The sequence below is a fragment of the Aquarana catesbeiana genome, linkage group LG01, assembly GCF_042186555.1.
Source record: "Aquarana catesbeiana isolate 2022-GZ linkage group LG01, ASM4218655v1, whole genome shotgun sequence".
NCBI classification, from domain to species: Eukaryota; Metazoa; Chordata; class Amphibia; order Anura; family Ranidae; genus Aquarana; species Aquarana catesbeiana.
The window spans coordinates 285,778,184-285,797,363 of NC_133324.1; the positions used below are offsets into that span (position 1 = coordinate 285,778,184).

General features: G+C 43.7%; 1 protein-coding gene across 3 annotated transcripts in view; it reads left to right on the forward strand.

Annotated features, from left to right (window-relative positions):
• MED15 (mediator complex subunit 15) overlaps positions 1-19,180 on the forward strand; it is a 106,227-nt gene that overhangs the window by 64,915 nt on the left and 22,132 nt on the right. For 2 of the 3 annotated variants that reach the window (XM_073629213.1, XM_073629212.1), the window contains exons 9-14: positions 1,825-1,941; positions 4,500-4,636; positions 15,177-15,301; positions 15,472-15,606; positions 17,841-17,904; positions 17,985-18,051. In XM_073629213.1, the coding sequence (XP_073485314.1) occupies positions 1,825-1,941; positions 4,500-4,636; positions 15,177-15,301; positions 15,472-15,606; positions 17,841-17,904; positions 17,985-18,051 (645 nt within the window). The remainder of the gene's footprint in view (positions 1-1,824; positions 1,942-4,499; positions 4,637-15,176; positions 15,302-15,471; positions 15,607-17,840; positions 17,905-17,984; positions 18,052-19,180) is intronic. The other variant, XM_073629214.1, reaches the window with a different exon arrangement.

The window sequence follows — 19,180 nt, forward strand, 5'->3', positions numbered from 1 at the left end:
GTCCGGCAAGCAGTTAAGGCTCTGACAGACTCCAGTTGCTGCAACTGCTGTTTGTAACGTAGCCCCCACCAAAGTAAGAGATAAATCAAAGTCTCCAGGCGTGTTTTGGATTTATCCATTTTAAAGCCTGAAACGTCATCCACTGGGCAACTAAAGCTTTTATTGGTATACGAGCCTGCTGCATCCACAGAGGTCCTACTCCACATCTTGGAGATATCTTCCTTCATTGGGTGTAGCTGAGCAAATTTTTGTTGAAGAGAAGACCTTGTTGGGGTGAGCCCAATCGGCCTACACAACTTCCTTGAGATGAGTGTGCAAAGGAAATGACTGGGAATGCTGTGGTGGCCGTCATTACCCCATTGGTAATACCATCAGAGCTGAAGACTCTGGAAAAGGCAACTTCAGAACATATCAGCGAGAAAACTCAGAGGCTGTCTGGGTATGAGTTGAACTCTGACCCTGGGGCTCTTTTGGTGCAGAGTCCCCCCCGATAAAGAGTCTTCTCCTTCCCCCTCCTCAGGGCCCCTTACCATCTGAGTCTTGCTTGTCAGCCACCATTTCCTCCTACACCCAAAAGAAAGGGAAGTAAAAGGAGAGTGCCTCCGTTTCTCATTTCACCTCAACCCACTGTAGGGAGTCTCCCAAAAAGTTGCCGCTGTATACCCGCTAAGGCAGACAACAAATCCTCCATAGTTACATAAGCAGGTGTTCTGGAAGTAGTCAGACGAGTACCCTGTATGGGAAAGGGTTCTGAGCCACTTGAGACCCTCTGACCCTCAGGGGAAGTTACACCAGGGGGCTATGTCTAGAGTCTTCCTGACCTGACAAAGGTACCTGTCGGCCTTCTCCAATGTGTTCCCTCCTCTTCGCAATTTAGAAGACATATGACCTGCTGATATGAACAATGGTACCTTTGCTAAGCAGCTGTCCCTGTCGGCTCAGAGGATACTGTGCAAACATCAGTATTCTGGTTACCTAAGGAGACAACACGCCAGCATACCCAAACGGGTGAGCTTAGAATTTGTAACAAGGTCCTTGGAGTTGGAAACCTGCCCTGCCTCTTTCAGAAGCCCCACTGCTCCTGCTGCTCCCATGTAAATTGTTGCTGCCTTTCCTTCAGTGCACATAATGTTGTCCTCCCACACCAGCGATCTGGCCACCGCCATGCTGACCCACCCCGCTGACATCATTGCCGTGCATGTACAGCCCCAAATGCTGGGTGGGCCATAGATGCCACAGGCGACGCGGCGTCAAAGGATTTAGTCAGGCCAATGAGAACTGTTGAGAATCTGGTAACGTTGAAGGTGATGGTCACTGCTGTACATCTCTTTGCACAGACACTGGTAAAAAAAAACGGAGGTACTTTCCGTATGGGAGGGGTTATGTAAAAGAGGACTCCGTCTTTTCATCAGTGTCCAGTTACCTGCAGGTGGTGCATAACCCAATGAGTAAGGATTAATAGAGCTGTTCTGTGTCCTGTGATGTGTGATAGAGAAATTCATGTTTAATGTTTTTGAGGTAACTTTGAAGCTTGTCAAATAGTTTGACAGAAAAGCTGTCATCAAGTAGTAGAAAATGCAGACATATGAGGATGCTCAGGGTCTCTGCTTTTGACTCTGCTGTGATCTGCAAGCTCTTATTAGAAGTGTTCTATGCTTGGGGTGCTGTAGAATGCTTCTTTAGTTTGTAGGGTGTTCCCGGGTTCCCTGCCCTTTTTTTGGCTTTTTTTTTTTTTTTTTTTTTTTGCATGCATACCTTTCCCTTTCACCACTTGCACTGCATTTCTTGTTTTACTTTTGTCTGTTGTCCCTCTGTCCTCCAAAGATGATCACCGCATCTATGACTCGAGGTGGGATGACAATAAGGTCGCGGTTCACGCCCACCAATGAATCTGACACGCCTCCAAGCTCCATCCCTATGGGAGGACAGCAGATCCCACAGGTATTGACTGACTTGTGGGTGCTAGAGCTATGACAAGCCCTTAGGAATCTGTTCTCCTGGGTTGGCAGCCTTGATCTGCTTATTCTGATATGAAGTTTTCTATGTGGGATTTTTAACCATGTCTCCTGTAGATTTAGATTGTTCTGCCTCTGTTGGATTGTGATGTTTGTTATTGTGCATGTTCCTCTAGAACTATAGAGTGTAGTTGGCTTTTGCTCTTTTCTTACTATTTAGATTGCTTTGATTAGCATAGAGTTCGTGTTGCAAATTAACAGTTGATTAAACAGTACAACACAATATCGGGCATAGTTTTTCCATATGATGAATTCAAATCTTATGCTTCCTGTTGCAGCGTTTTGCGTATATACTGTAGAATTGGTCGATGAAGTGGCATTTCTCCTGGTTGTTGCATTGATTTTTTTATTTTTTTTTTTAACCCCACCCCCACCTGCTGCTTACAATATTACATTTGTGCAATCTTTGTTCTTCAGCAAGAAAATAAGTCTGACCATTTCATTTAGCATGTGCAGTGATCGCCATAGAAAGCGATGGGTGAATAAATGTTTACTTGGACTATTTAGAAAAATTGTCATCAAACCAGGTCAGTATGGAGATGTCCACTGGCAACGTATGATGTTTTGCTGAAATCACATCTAAGCCCCCAAAAATGTTAAGTACTTCAGCTTACCAGTCCCTTGATGTCATGGCTGCATTAGTTATCTTTTTTTATTTTATTTTTTTTTTTTTGAGGCTTTGTTTTATTTTCACCTGTTAAAGCGGGGTTCCACTCAAATTTTTAACTTAATCTTACCCCCTTCAGTTAATTGCATAGATGTTCAAATGCCGCACGAAAATTTTTTTAATCGCTGTAATTACCTTTATATTGTACTTTATTGTGGCACTTCCTGTCTCTCCTCCCATGGGAGTAGGCGTGTTTATTGCCTTTCCCCGGCGCCACACTGTCTCCTGGGAGCTTAGTGTCAGGCTTCCCAAGATTCAGTGCGGGAACAATGATCATGCTTGTGAACAAGCTGTGAATGAACAGCATTCACCGCATCCAGGAAATCAATGCTTGTGGGCTTCACATGCCCACAAGCAAGATGGAAACAGCCAGCATCACATTTTTAAAGTTATTCTTCAGTACGAAAACCGACAGAGGCGGAAATATTACACCCAAACTGTGAGTATTATTTTGGGATTAGCAAAGTGTCTCAATGACCTAAAAAAAAAAAGATTGATCGCCGGACTCCCACTTTAATCCTGCAAATTACACACTTCCTGTACTAGGGTGGCTATGCTCACTCATCCAGGCTATATTTCAAGTACTTCAGCCTTTTTGTTAATGTCCATTTCATGCAGGTTGATGGGATTAGTAGTTGAAAAACTGGAACTTTAAAAAAAGATTTTAAAAACGAAGATTGTTTTTTCCTAGTTCACAGGAAGTAAAATAAAAATTACATTTATGGCAAGATCAATAGGTATTTTCTGTCTTTACTAAAAATGTGCATAGCCTGAAAAATGAAAATGATTGCAGCCATCATATCTAAGGAATAGTAAGTTGCAATATATTACATTTTTGTTTTTGAACTTGGATACTTAAAATGTGTATGAACTGGGAGATGGACAGTTCAGAAGTCTTTAATGGCATGCTATCTATATCTGACTAACTGGGAAACCAGATGTTGGCAGATAAAGTATGTGGGCTTAAGTTAAATGAACATTTGATTGGTGCTTAATAAACCATTGTTTCCCCTTTGTAAAGGTATAGAAAGCCAAATGTCTGTAGTTTTTGGCTTTGCTTTGTCATTTTTACTCTTAAGGAAACTGTCAAGCATCTTATTGTGAATACAGTACAAGTTAATATGCTATTTCTTCTTAAAGAGCAAGTAAACTTCCATCTTTGAATTTTACCTATAGGTAAGCCTATAATAAGGCTTAATAAGGCTTATCTATAGGTAGTGTAAATATCTCCTAAACATGCAACGTTTATGAGATATTTACTGTACATCCAGCCAGTGACATCCATGGCACATGCACTCTGAAGGAACGGCCACCTGTTCTGTTCCTTCAGAGCCCTGTGCCGTGACCTGCGGCTCTCACAGAAGTGACGTCATCGCGGCTCCAGACAATCACAAAGCCGGTGTCCGCAAACCCGGAAGCAAGATGTGTGATGATGGAAGCGGCTTCCAGCGGTGACCTCATATTGCTGGAAGAGCTTTCTTTTCAGGTAAGTTTCACCTAATATGCTAGTATGCAATGCATACTAGCACATTATGCCTTTTTGCTGTGCAGGTAGGGGAAAAAAAAAAAAGTCCAGCGATTTACAACCACTTTAATAGGCTCTGGGTACAGTCTCATCATTGCTAACATCCATGTTTCTCTTACTCAGGCTTTATGAAGATGGTTCTGAATCTAACCTTCTCTCTGCAGCACCTGCACCAGACACTTCTTAGTGTTGTGTTTGGCATTGTTTTTAGTGGACACTACACTTTTATAATCCAGTTAAACTGCAGTGCTTCTTCAGTTTTCCTCTTTCACAAATGCAAAATTTATTACAGGTAAATCAGGGCAATATCTCTTTAATGTCATCACCATCGCCTGTGCAGCAGGTGCAGACTCCTCAATCCATGCCACCACCTCCTCAGCCATCCCCACAGCCTTCACAGTCAATGTCTCAACCCAACTCTAATGTCAGGTGAGAGCCTTTTGTTCCTTGTTTGCCAAGTTTATGAAGTATTTTTGTTAACTTTAGGGTTAAAACACATCTTCACTTTAATGTGCAGGTATAATGCCATCCAAAATTTCCAAGGGTAAGGCGAGCGCTGTAGGGGTTTTTATCTTTTTTTTTCAGTTGTGTCTGAAGCCTACTTTTGAACTCTAAAGTTTGTTATAAGTTTTGCTGACATTTCTTTAAAACTGAAACCTGAAACACCTATGCACAAGTCAGAAGTAAGACATGACCATAACAGACACCTCCAATGTAGTGCAAACACCTTGGCAACCATATGGAAAGTGTATGCGTTGAGACATGGGAAGGAGAAAGTCAGTGGTAGTTCTAGAGTCCCAACTTTGCAGAAATGTGAAATTTTTTTTGTGTTGCATGCACCGTTTAGGTACCTTGTGGTATCTCCTTTAGGCCCTGAGAGCTGTCAGTGCACTTCTGTTTTCTTTTTGCATAAAGCCAACACAACTACTGGAGTAGCTCTGTATTCTTATCCCTTGCGGTTTAAAAAAAAAAAAAAAAAAATCACAGAATCGGGAAGGTCGTATATCTGAAAGCACGCTGCTCTTCCGTTCGAAAACACGGAGTATCTGTAGCACTGTAACTGTAGTAAATATTAATGCTTGAATGCATGTAGGCTAGGTACACACCTATGCAATTTTTGCAGTGCGTTTCTGTTTTGCAGAAACGCACTACTGTCTATTTAACATGATTTCCTATTGGTCATATTTAGATTGGTGCGTTTTTTTAAAGTGATAGTAAAATTCTTTTTTGGACTTGTATTCTACAGGTAAGCCTATAATAAGGCTTTACCTGTAGGTACAGTGAATATCTCTTAAACTTGCAGTGTTTAGGAGATATTCACAGTATGCAGCCGGTGACATCGCCAGCGCATGCGTTCTGAATGAACAGCCTACCTGTGCTGTTTCTTCAGAGCTGTGTGACTCCAACACACATGTGCTGGGAGAGACCTCATCACGGCTCAGCCAGTCAGGCGGCCGGAGCATGGGAACCTGGAACCTGGAAGTAAGACCTTGTGAAGATGGAACCGCCTGTCAGTGGTGACAGCTGGAGGGCTTCGTTCTAAGGTAAATATTTAATAATGTGCTAGTATGCAATGCATGCTAGCACATTATGCCTTCACCTTGCAGGGGTTTTTTTTGTTTTGTTTTTTTAAACATGCCCAAGTTTACTGCCACTTTAACTGGCACATTTTGTGGAAAGGGCTAAGGACTTTTTGCCAGCAACATGTTGCATGTTTTTGTTCTATAGGCTTCAAAGGAAATGCAGCGGAAAGTGTCAGAAACACAGTGCTTGCATTGGTGATGTTTTTCCCGCATGACAACAGACACCTCCCAAAAATGCTCCAAAAATGTGTGTAAAAAAAAAAAAGCAAAATGCATCATTCACAACCTGCATAGGTGTGAACCTAGCCTTGTACAGCCATGCCTTTTTTTTTTTTTTTTGTCTTTTTCTTTTGCACCTATTGTGAATATACAGTTGTGCTCATAAGTTTACATACCCTGGCAGAGTTTGATTTCTTGGCCAATTTTCAGAGAATATGAATGATGACACACACTTTTTTTTTCACTCATGGTTAGTGTTTGGCTGAATCCATTTATTATCAATCAACCGTGTTTACTCTTTTTAGATCATAATGAAAATGGAAACTACCCAAATGACCCTGATCAAAAGTTTACATACCCCAGTTCTTAATACCACGTATTGCCCCCTTTAACATCAATGACAGCTTGAAGTCTTTTGTGGTATTTGTGGATGAGGTTCTTTATCTTCTCAGATGGTAAATCTGCCAATTCCTCTTGGCAAAAAGCCTCCAGTTCCTGTAAATTCTTGGGCTGTCTTGCATGAACTGCACATTTTGAGCTCTCCCCAGAGTGGCTCAATGATATTGAGGTCAGGAGATTGAGGTGGCCACTCCAGAACCTTCACTTTATTCTGCTGTAGCCAATGACAGATCGACTTGACCTTGTGTTTTGGATCATTGTCATGTTGGAATGTCCAAGTATGTCCCATGCGCAGCTTCCTGGCTGATGAATGCAAATGTTCCTCCAGTATTTTTTGATAACATACTGTATTCATCTTGCCATCATTTTTGTCTAAATTTACTTTGTCTTTGTAGCTCACACATCCCCAAAACATCAGCAATCCACCTCCGTGTTTCATCATAGGCCTTGTTGACTCCTCTCCAAATGAAGCGTTTATGGTTGTGGCCAAAAAGCTAAATTTTGGTCTCATCGCTCCAAATGACTGTGCCAGTGACTGTTTGAGGCTTGTGTCTGTGCTGTTTGGCGTATTGTAAGCGGGATACTTTGTGGCATTTGCGTATTAATGGCTTTCTTTTGGCAACTCGACCATGCAGCCCATCTTTCTTCAAGTGCTTCCTTATTGTGCATCTTGAAACAGCCACACTACAGGTTTTCAGAAAGTCCCGTATTTCACCTGAAGTTATTTGTGGGTTTTTCTTTGCATCCCGAACAATTTTCCTGGCAGTTGTAGCTGAAATTTTAGTTGGTCTACCTGACCGTGGTTTCAACAGAACCCCTCATTTTCCACTTCTTGATTAGAGCTTGAACACTGCTGATTGGCATTCTCAATTCCTTGGATATCTTTTTATATCCCTTTCCTGTTTTATACAGTTCAGCTACCTTTTCCCGCAGATCCTTTGACAATTTTTTTGCTTCCCCCATGACTCCGAATCTAGAAAGGCCAGTGCAGCACTGGAGGAAAGATGCAAGGGTCTGTCAGGAATCCAGAAACTCATTGACCTTTTATACACACTAACAAGCAAACAGATCACAAGTGAGGATGGTTACCTTTTAATAGCCATTCAAACCCCTTTGTGTCAACGTGTGCATGTCATCAGGCCAAAATCACCAGGGTATGTAAACTTTTGATCATGGTCTTTTGAGTAGTTTCTGTCTCCATTATGATTTTTTTTTTTTTTTTTTTATCAGAAATAAAGTTTATTGAGTATAAACGATCATACAGGAGATTACTTTCAGAAAGAACGGTGCAATTGGCACCCAACAGTAACAAAATTAAACAATGACAAAAAAAGAGGGGTTTTTCTTATCTCTTTTTCCATATGACATGTTGCAATGGCACTGAAATATATGAATAATATTTGACGTAAATAAGGCATGGCTACCTGCGTTCCCCTTAGGCACCGGCAATGTTGCCACATAGTGAGTAGACATAGTAAGTTAGTAAAGGCACATTCAGGTTCAGTCAGAGCAAGTGGAAGAATCATCAACCCATCTATCCCAAATCTTGTGGAATTTGCCCGGGCATCCACGGTGGGAGTAAAGGACTTTTTTTATACGGGAGGGTAAGATTAACAGCCCTCTTCCAGTGTTTTATAGTAGGGGATGTGGCCCTAAGCCAAAGGCGGGCTATTAACATTCTAGCTGTGATTAGTGTTTCGTGTAGAAAAGCAGACAAATATTTCTGCTCCTCGGGGATGGGAAGGAGGCCAAGTAGACATTGATGTGGGCATAGCGTCAAGGGAGAACCCATGTGGTCGTGGAGAAATTTGACAACTTGCAACCAGTACTGTTGAATGGGTGGGCAGGTCCAGATTAAGTGATAAAAGGTGCTGTCTATGCTGCCACATCTGGGACATGTTGGGGTGGTATCTGGCTTGTACTTGCTTAAGTGGGAGGGAGTGAGGTAAGATCTGTGGAGGATGTAGAGGTGTGTAAGACGGTCTGAAAGTTTGGGGGACACTTTTCTACATGAACCCAGGATCTCTCCCCACTCCTCGTCCTCGATCTCCCCCAGATCGCCCTCCCACCTGGACTTTACTCGGTATGCCTGTGAGGTGGCAATTGGCAAAAGGAGTTGATTGTATAGACTGGATATTAGTTTCTTAGGGTCCTCGCCGAGGAGCACCCCCGCTAGGGGATCTGACTCCAAGACGGGGAATGAATCACCGAATTGGGTCTGAAGGGCATGGCGGACCTGGAGAAAGTGAAATCGCATATGATTGGGTAAGTTGAACTCATCTATAAGGACCTGAAAAGTCCTTACTGCGCCATCAGCAATGAGCTGGGACAGGTAAATGACTCTGCAGAGTATCCATAGCTTGTGATCAGGGATAGTCATCAATTCGGGTAGTTGAGGGTTGGCCCAGAGCGGTGTGTGAGCGTGTAAGGAAGAGGCCCCCCTGATGGTTTGTGCCATTTGCCAAATTTTGCGATGATGGTTTAGCATAGTGCATCCATGCCCTGAATGGGGAGGACCCCAGTGCCCACAAAAAATTATCTGGAAGGGGTGGGCCACAACGTCAGTAACCGATGTGCACACCAGTGTGGAGTAACGGAGCTTGTCGTGACGGTTGAGGTAATAAAAATGGGATAGCTGGGAAGCAATGTAATAGGATGCCAGGTCGGGAAGGGCCATGCCCCCTAAATGCACAGGGCGCTTTAGAGTCAGCCACGAGAGTTTGTGCCGAGAGGAGCCCCAAACAAACGTGTTGAGAATGGATTCCATATTTTTAAACATACGGGCGGGAATGTAGAGAGGGGAGTGCCAAAATAGATAGAGCAGTTTGGGAAGAAGGATCATTTTGACTAAGTTAATGCGGCCCATAACTCCCAAGGGGAGTCTGGACCAGATTTGTGTTTTGTTTTTAAGAAAATTGTAGATCGGTTCGAAATTGAGAGGTGTGTATTCAGGGAGGGAGCGTGAACATTGTATACCTAGATGTTTGAAACTGCTAGTCCTTATTAGGGGGAGGGCCGCTTCTTCGGGCGTAGGGGCAGAAGGGTCGATGGGGAGAATCAGGGATTTGGCCCAATTGATTTGCAGCCCAGAAAAACTACTGAACCGTTGAATCAAGTGTAATGCCGCTCTCAGGGAGGGGCCTGCATACTCTAAATATAGAAGCATGTCGTCTGCGTAAAGGCTAAGTACTTCGGTCACCTGTCCGAGGCGGAGGCCCTTGATGTCGGGGTGTGTTCGAATGGCGATAGCCAAAGGCTCTACGGCTAACGCGTACAGTAGAGGGGATATAGGGCAACCCTGGCGGGTACAGCGGGACAGGGGAAAAGTATCGGATATCTTGCCGTTGACCTGGATCTGGGCGGCGGGAGCCTGGTATAGGCGTTGGAGCCACCTGATGAAATTGGGCCCAAAGCCGAATCTGCGGAGACATTCCCACAGGTAGCTCCACTCCACTCAAATGCCTTAGCGGCGTCTAGACTGACCACCACCCTGGACCCAACATTGTCATGTGTGGCTTGGAGATTCATGAACAGTCTCCGGAGGTTAAATGTTGTATTTTTGTTAGGCATGAAGCCGGTCTGGTCAGCGTGTATGAGGCTCAATATCACTTTATTGAGCCTTAGGGCAAGAATTTTTGCTAGTATTTTAACGTCCAATTGTAAAAGGGATATGGGGCGATATGATTCAGAGTATAAAGGGTCCTTGCCTGGTTTCGGGATGAGGACAATGAGGGCTTCTTTCATGGAACGTGGGAGAATACTAGAGTCTAAGATGTGAGAATACAGGGCCTGCAGCTTAGGGAGGAGAACCTCTTGGAACTGGGAGTAAAACTCTAGGGGTAGGCTGTCCCAGCCGGGGGCCTTGGATGCAGGGAGACTCGCCATCGCCTCCTGTATGCAGTCCTCGGTGATGGGTGCCTCTAGAAGCTCAAGTTGGGTTTCAGTAAGAGAAGGAAAGTCTACAGTTTGCAAGAAGGAGCACAGTTCGTCCTGGGAATAGTTGGCCTTTGATGTGTACAAGTCCACGTAGAATTGTCTGAATTCCTGAATTACCTGTGCAGAGTCTGTAAGTGTGGATCCAGACTCCGAGCGGAGCTGAACCACCACAGGGGGATTATGATCTAAGTGGGCCATGTAAGCCAAGAGCTTCCCGGCCCGCTCACCATGTTCGAATATTTTCTGTTTACTAAAGAATATTCCTCTTTTTGCTTTTTCAAAGTGTAAGTGATCTGTAAGCCTAGATTGCAAGTGAAGTTGGGCACAGTTAGAGGGCGAGGGGTCTGTGAGAAGGAGCTGTCCCAGGGAGCCTAGCCGTTCCTCAGCCTGTTGCAGGAGTATTTTAGAGGAGGCTTTGTGTCTATTGATCCTTATAGAGAGGATTGAGCGGGCATGCAATTTAAATGCCTCCCACACAAGCCCGACCGACGCCGACCCCACATTGGAGAGAAAATAATAGGTCCATTCTCGCTGTATGGCCTCCAAGTCTGGAAGAACTGTGAGCCAGAAAGGATTCAGTCTCCAAATGCGGGTCGGAGGGGCCGATGGCAGGCGGAGGGTAATCAGTAAGGTGAATGGTCTGATAAAATCCTGGCCCTGAACCCCGCTTCAAGGAGGTCCGGGATCAGGGCAGAGGAGACCAGGATCATGTCTATGCGGGACATGGCGGCCTGCGAGGGGGTGAAGCACGAGAACGCAGCAGTGGTGGGGTGTTTGAGTCTCCAGGTGTCCGTCATTGCAAACTCCAGGAGGAATCTCCCGAACCTAGTCGGTGTGGAGCGGGTGGGTGTTGTACCGTGTGGGTGAAGTCTGTCAATGGGAAGGGTCTATGACCATATTGAAATCCCCAATCCACATGGCGGGCACTGTAGGGTGTTGAGCCATAAAGGCCAACCCATCCTTAAGAGCAGTAAATTGAAATGGCGGGGGAATGTAGAAGGCTAGAATTAATACCTCAAGCCCCCCAATGGTGGCGTGCAGGAACAGATACCTGCCCTGCTGATCTGACTGCATATTGTGAAGTTGAAATTGGACATTTTTAGCAATGATAATGGCAACCCCTCTTGAGTTGTTGGTGTAAGGGGCTTGATAAATCCAACCCATCCAAGGCTTTTTTAGTGCCAGCTGTAATTGGCCCGTAATGTGGGTCTCTACAAGAATAGATATGTCCGCCCTCATTTGTTTGAGGTGGGAGAGGACAGCCAGGCGTTTGTGTTTAGCCCGCAGCCCCCGCACGTTCCAGGTGACCAACATTAAAGATGTCATGTTGTCAGCGGGGATATAAGAGCATGCAGCCAGATCAGAGAGGGTAGACCGCACCCACAGCAGTTCAGGTGCCCACACACAAAAATAAGCATACAAACAATTATATTGCAACCTATGAGCTGGGTCGCCGCAGGTGGGGTCACAGGAGCCGCAGAGCAGCTGTGTGAGACCAGCAGCGAGCCATACCAAGAAGGACTTAAATAGACACAGTGCATTACAGACAGCATTACAAAAAGTGCAACAGTAGGTGTATCAGATACCATATTGATAAGAAATAAAAAGAGAAAATGAAAACAGAAAATCCTTGAACATTGCCAACGCTGGACCAGCATGGCTTAACAAACTTGTGTCAGTCCTCCACGGCAGTGGGGACTGTAGCTGGCCGGGGAAACAGTTCTTGGGGGGGCAGCGAGGCGCACCAATGTCGACAGGGAAGAGGCACTGGTGCGGTCTCGGCTGGGGATGAACAAAAGTCATGAGAAGTACAATTCGATGCTAAAAAGACCAGCATCGGAATCCGTGGGTAAGTGCAAACATCGTGCTCCTATGCGGCAGAGCACAAATATTTTGCGGGGACACGAGGCAGATCTTCAGGTGTCCAGTGTGACGGCATATACAGCACATGGCGGGTAGAGGAGGAGGATGTCAGACCGCATATAGTGATCGCCAGGAGAACAAAGACAAGACGGTGGGGGGAGGGGAGGGGCAAATATGCAATGGAACATGACTCGCTGAAAGTGAAGATGTCATCAAGAGCGAATGTCCCGGGTTCCCAGTTCTAAATCTTGCAGCTGTGCGGGAGATAATCTGGAAAATTAAGACGGTGCATCTGCATCCTATCGCTCCAGCCATGAAATGAGCGCTAAGGGGTCCTCAAAGAAGTGGGCTTTCCCGTCCCGGATCACTCGGACGTGCTAGAAACAACATGGCGTAAGGGAGGTGGCGACTGCGTAGCTGGTGCTTGGCTTCCGTAAATTGTGCCCGCTTCTTCTGGACCTCAGCAGAGAAGTCCGGGTAAACAGCAATGTGCTTGTCTCCAAACGGGATATTGACTTTTTCGCGGGTGAGGCGTAATATTGTGTCACGGTCACGATAGTTAAGGAGCTTTGCAATGAAAGTCTGCGGGGGGGCTCCAGGCGGCGGGAGTCTTGCAGCCGCGCCCGCTCCACCACGAACGTGGAGGAGAACGCCTCCCTGCCATAGTTGGTGATGAGGAGGTTCTCTAAGAATGTAGGGGTATCTGATCTCTCTGGAAGTCCTACAAAGCGAAGGTTGCATCGGCGGAGTCTGCTCTCCATGTCGTCCTGTTTGCTGAGAACGACATTTAGCTGATATTGGAGCCGCTCTGTGGTAACCTGTAGTGGAGAAATGTCGTCCTCCGCCTGCCCAATCCTGCGCTCCGCCTCAGACACCCTCTCCCGCAGCTTGTGGATATCCTGGCGGATCAGGGAGATATCAACCTTAACCTTCTCAGTTTTAGAGGTGAGGGTGGTCTGGCAGAGGGAGACGGTTTCGAGGATGCGTACTGTGTCGTCTGTGAGAGGTGCCTCCTCCGCGGCCGAGGGTGCGGCGCATCTTCCCCAGCCGCGTCCCGCTCCTCGTGGCGATATTTGTCTAGCTTGGCCAGCGCTCCCGGGGCTCGTTTCGGCGGCGACATGGGCACAAGGGGATACACTGCCAGGTAGGGGTGCTGTATGCCAAGTAAGGAGGGTGATATTGTCCCAAAGGATCGGTATTTAGGATGTGGTTAAGCCGGAGCTCTTAGCCTGCACTCCCTACTCCATGCAGCTTCAGGCCACGCCCTCGTCTCCATTATGATTTTAAAAGCGTAAACACAGTTGATTTGATAATGGCTTCCGCCAAACACTAGCCATGGGTGAAAGAAACGTTTTTGTGTTATCAGTCATATTCTCTGAAAAATGGCCAAGCAATCATAAATTCAACCGTATGTGCACCTGCAGGAATAGTGCTATACCAAAGAATCTCCACTACCTTGCCTTGTTAAAATGAACCTGTAAACCATTTTAAACTTCTGAAAGTTAAAGCTCTGCCCAAGAATAGAAATCAAATAGTCCCTACTATTACCATTTCAAATCAGCAAAGCTCCCTCTTGTTCTGTTTTTGCTTGTGACTTTCTGGATACACATCACCCCCAGTACAAGTCACCATTCACTTACCAAACCCCTGTTCTGTGAGGGTGCCTCAGTAGTTAGCAAAGTTGCTCTAGACAAGGTGGTTCTACACTCTAGGTGAGTGCTTGGTGTTAAATTAATGGATATAGAACCCATAAGAACAATATGAAACTAGGTTAAGAGCAGAACACAGAAGAAGTTTTTCTGGCTATTATAAGTAATAGTCAGAACCTTGTGGTGTCTGCTTTTAGGTAGAACGTTTACCTTTTAAAATTGTTAAATGCTTCACTGGTTAGCTTTAGGACGGGGGTCAGCGACTGGTAGATCTCAGTCTGGGCTTGCTGATCCACCATTCCGTAGCATCAGAGTGCAATGCAGAGGAATTACTTCTAAAGTTGGAGCTGTAGTAGGCAGCGAGAGTCACATTAGCCGATTCCTCCTCTGTAGTGCTGGCTCCTGTCCCAAGCGGAGTGATACCAACTGCACTTCACCTCTTATCCCGGCTAGTGCCAGCAGCAGAAAAGAAGAGATTTTCAGGTCAGTGTGAATATTAGTATAGGGCTGCTTTCACACTGATGCACTGCAGTTTACACACACACCGTGGGTGAGGTGCAGTGTACCTGCAGGTTTGCTGCTCTTAGCCATAGACTTCTACTATGTACTGCTGTTTTACGACCCCCAACTTTAGGTGTGAATAAAGCCCCAAGAGTGCCGCTGCTGAATACAACTAAGGGCTCATTCCCAAGTACAGCAGGCACTACTGCTCCTCTGAAGAGCGATCCGAGTGTGTTTTGACAGATGGTGAGGAGGCGATATGTTGCCTCCTCACCACCTGCTTTAAAACCATGATTGTTATGCAATGCATGCACTTGCGACACGCTAATACAGCAATTAGAGGTTTAAATCAGGTCTGAGGAGGCGACACTGTGCCCGGTGATCTTTTTGACTTCTCCCATGTTGTTCAGATAGGTCTCCACCTCTAAGGTTGCCTACCCCTGCTTTAGGGTGTATATGCTGTGAGCATAAAATATCATGTCAACAAGGGTTACATTATATTTGAACACATAAGCAGTGACTGTATTACATTTTACTGCTATGGGTTTTACTAGACATATAGAAAATCAAATATATGGCTGATAATTTGCTGTGCCTCGGTTGACTTATCAGCTCAAAAGTTTCCTGGTTGAATCAGCAGATATTTTTCAGGGGTTATCAACAGATAAAATGCACTCAATGGTAAATTTAACATAATAAAAGGGAGCAGATTAGGAAGATTTAATTGTAAGGGTTTAGTTATATTGTGTAGGATTTCTCAGTGATCTTTGTGTGGCTATTCTAAAATGATAACGTGCTTATCTCTTCTTCTTTTTGTAGCTCTGGTACAGCACCCTCCCCAAGTTTCATGCCAAGCCCATCCCCACAGCCTTCCCAGAGCCCAGCGTCTGCTCGCACTCCTCAGAATTTCAGCGTGCCCTCTCCAGGTCCCCTGAATACCCCAGGTAAAAAAAAAAAGCATGGTATCTTGTGTTGCTTGAAATCCATGTCCCGATGCATACCTAACCCAGATCTTATGTTCCGGGTCTGATACCTTAACACATCTGTTAGCAGGTACCGTAAGTGTTTTGGGACTCCTTCAAACCTTATTCTTTTTGTATGTTTGTTATCAAAGGCAATCCAAACTCTGTGATGAGCCCTGCAAGCAACAACCAGTCAGAGGAGCAGCAATACCTGGAGAAGCTGAAACAGCTTTCCAAGTATATAGAACCATTGAGGCGAATGATCAACAAGATTGATAAAAACGAAGGTGAATTTTGTTATTCTAACAATGCCATTTCAAGAAACAAACATGCACACATTCAGAAATCACACCCTACAATACTGGGGAACAAAGCTGAACTTCAGGCTCCCTTAAAGGATAAAAAGGATAAGTTCATCTTTGTGGGGGAAAAGCAAAATTATAAATATGTATTTCCTTAATTTTAAAAAAACGCACTTTTTTTTTATGTAATTATTTTATTATTATTTTTTTTCTATGAGCCTGCAAAGCATTGCACCCATGATCAGCAGATCGCGAGTGCAATGCGCAGGGTTCTTGCAGACAGTCTGTGTAATCTGTCTGCTTATACCTCGTACAAGTAGGCAGTTGCACTCTGACCAGTGTTAATTTCCTTGACTAAAATATTTTAGTTGACTAAATTAATACTATTTTAGTCAACTAAATACGACTAAAACAATTGAGATGACTAAAATGGCATTTTGGTCAAAAGACTATGACTAAAACTAAATTGAAATTTGACATTAAAATGAACATTGCACTACCACATAAGAATATGTAAGGGGCATCTACTAAACTGTTAAAAAAAAAAAAAGAAGAAAAAGGCTTTTCCTAATATTTAATATTGGTAATATATTCAAGTAATATGCGCAATGGCTTTACAGCTGATAGAGGTTACAGTTTTTTGGGTTTTTCATTTTTTCAAGTTGTACTTCTGCTTGTCAAAAAGCAATATATTTGTTTGTTTATGAAACTGGGTTTTATTTATAAAGATGTAATATATCACAACGGTTAAATCTGTGTCTGTAGTGCATGTTCAAACCTTCGTACCAGAAATAATGGTGTTAGATTTTTTACTCCAAGAGTATATAATGAGTTTGGTAATTCTAAAGAAATGCTTAAATAATGCATTAAAATTTAACTAAACCCACTAGATTTTAGTCGACTAAAACAAAAACAACTCAGATGACTAAAATAGGACTAAAACTAAAATGGCGTTTTAGTCCAAAGACTATAACTAAAACTGAAACCAAATTTAATGTGAAAATTGACACCGACTCTGACAGGAAGACTCAATGAGCTACCTAGAGCACTCAACCCCACCCTGGTAGTTTATTGAGAAATACAAGCCGACAGCCACAAAGACTGATACTTATAGTTTTCCCATTCACAGAACACTGCGGATGAGTGCTTTTTTTCAAATTGTTGAGGCGAGTGGGGGCTGGGGCATCTGTAACATGTTACACCGTGAATATGAGTGTAACAAATATGACCTGTTACAAAACATAAACTTCTCCTTTTAAAATGGCACTATGTCTAGGCTTCAGGCAGTAATAAAAAATTTAGTAGTAGTAATGAAAAATATGTAGGAATAAATTATTTAAAATTTAGCTTGGTGGTCAAGTTACCATTTCATGGTTTGGGTCATATGATAAAGTCAGATTCTTGATTGTTTGACTACTTGTATCAGCAACCAACTAATCATGGTGGTGCACATGAGATTTTTCTTTTAGGAACTGCAGTTTAGGTGGAATCGCACACAAAAATACCACTTGCTGAACTGTCCAGACTACTTAATGGGCTGGACAGTTGGCTCACTCTGCACTTGATTCAAGGTACCACCATCATAGCAAAGATACATAGCTAGACTGATTTGCATTAGAGAAGAAGTCAAAAGGGGACATTTAGTGTGGCTATAAATGACTTTGAGGAAGCAACGTACAGACAATCCAGTTCAGCTGCTGGTGGGAAAACAAGGAAGTTCCATGAGTATATTTTGGGCTATTCTAAGGACAATTAAAGTGGTTTCATAAATGAGCCAGATCTTTTATCATTACACAGCTCTTGAACATCGTAATTTTCTTTTTGCCTAAACTTTACTCTTGGCTGTTCTTCATATGCTTCCTCAGATTAAAGCAAAGGTGGCAGTATGCATAGAGTTTACACCCCTTTAGTCTAGGAAATTAATTGGAGGTAACCTATAGCTAAAGAACAACTAATATTGAACAAGTTCCTGCCTAACAATTTTATGGCTGCCAGCAAAACACAGAGAAATGGTTACAAAACTAAATGCCATACTCCACAAAATGTGTCAACCACAGGAAGTAACGCTTATTGCAGTAACGCTGTTTTACTATACTTCTACAATTTTAATATTTGTCTCAGTAAAAAAAAAAAAAGCAACGTATTTTACTAGAAATTATTACATTGATTTTATCATTTTATCCTTGCTATTCTGTTTTCATTATTAACTTTATTTTCAGATCGAAAGAAAGATCTTAGTAAAATGAAGAGTCTCTTGGACATCTTAACAGACCCATCAAAGAGGTAACAATGTGTGCCCTATAGTATTTTCTCCTCTGGGTAGTTGTGTTCCTGCTTTACTTTGTGTTGTCTTGTGTGCCTAGATGCCCCCTGAAGACCCTGCAGAAATGTGAGATTGCGCTGGAGAAGCTGAAGAATGACATGGCTGTGGTAAGAAAAGTTATAAAATAAATGATATTCAATATTTACAGTGTATGTGCCCCCAATATATTTATCTGACACTGGAGGGAGACATTGCCCAGTAATGAAGGTAAGGGTGTATGTTGATCAGCATTGACATGCCAGTCAATGGAATGCAAAAGCAGCTTGAAGCAGCAGGGCGATGCAGCTCAGGAGGTTCAACTGTAGGTCAGGAGCAGGACAAGTGTAAGTTAAAGGCAACTGCCGATGAACTGTGAATGATCTCGGAAACTTCTCAAATTCAGTCTGAATTTACCTGTTTTTGCTTGTGGCACCAGAATTCAGATGTAGTCAGGTTATTCTGACACTTACAAGAGAATTGGGACACTGGTAAACAGAAGAACTGTAAGCCAGCCCCTGTATAATCCTTCCTCTATCCAGAATGCCTCAGCTTGGAAGTCTTTCTTCAGTACTGCTAGAAAAAAAAATCTACCCTAATTTTATTTTTTCTTTAAAATTTAAGACTTTTCTCTTTTGCTCAACTCTGCTGACAAGATTCCTTGCTACACCGCTGCTTGAACTGGTCTCTACATAGCAGCTATCCAGATGGGCCTTTCCTAAGCTTGACTTTGGAGGGCATTACTAGAATGTGACCTTTGAGCACTGGGCTCTGTGTTGTAGCACTTTCCAGACCTTGATGTACTAGTAAAAGTTAGCTGCAAAGCACATTCTAGGGCCAAAGCTGTGGTATTGCCTTGCTTGTCATCTTTAAAATTATCTACTGTAGTACTCATCCCCAGAGAGGCTATTGGAATATACAGGTCCCCCTTACCCATTCAGAGGGCGCCAGGCCCAGATACCAGTTCCAGAGCACACTGATAAACACAGGCTCAGTCTAGGGGTATGAGTACAGGGCATAACACAGTTGCATAATGTTCATGAGGACATAACTACAAAAACCACACAAGTTATGACATTACAGCATGTCTGGTCCTGAAGATTTCTGTGACTTAAACAGAGGTTCATTCCTATGATTACCTAATGAAGAAAAGCAATAAACATGAGAAAACTGTTGAGGAGATGAGGCCCATCAAACAACCAGTACATAGAACAGTCAATAATGGCATTGTAATGAGAGACGGGTCAAGTTCTTAGGCAA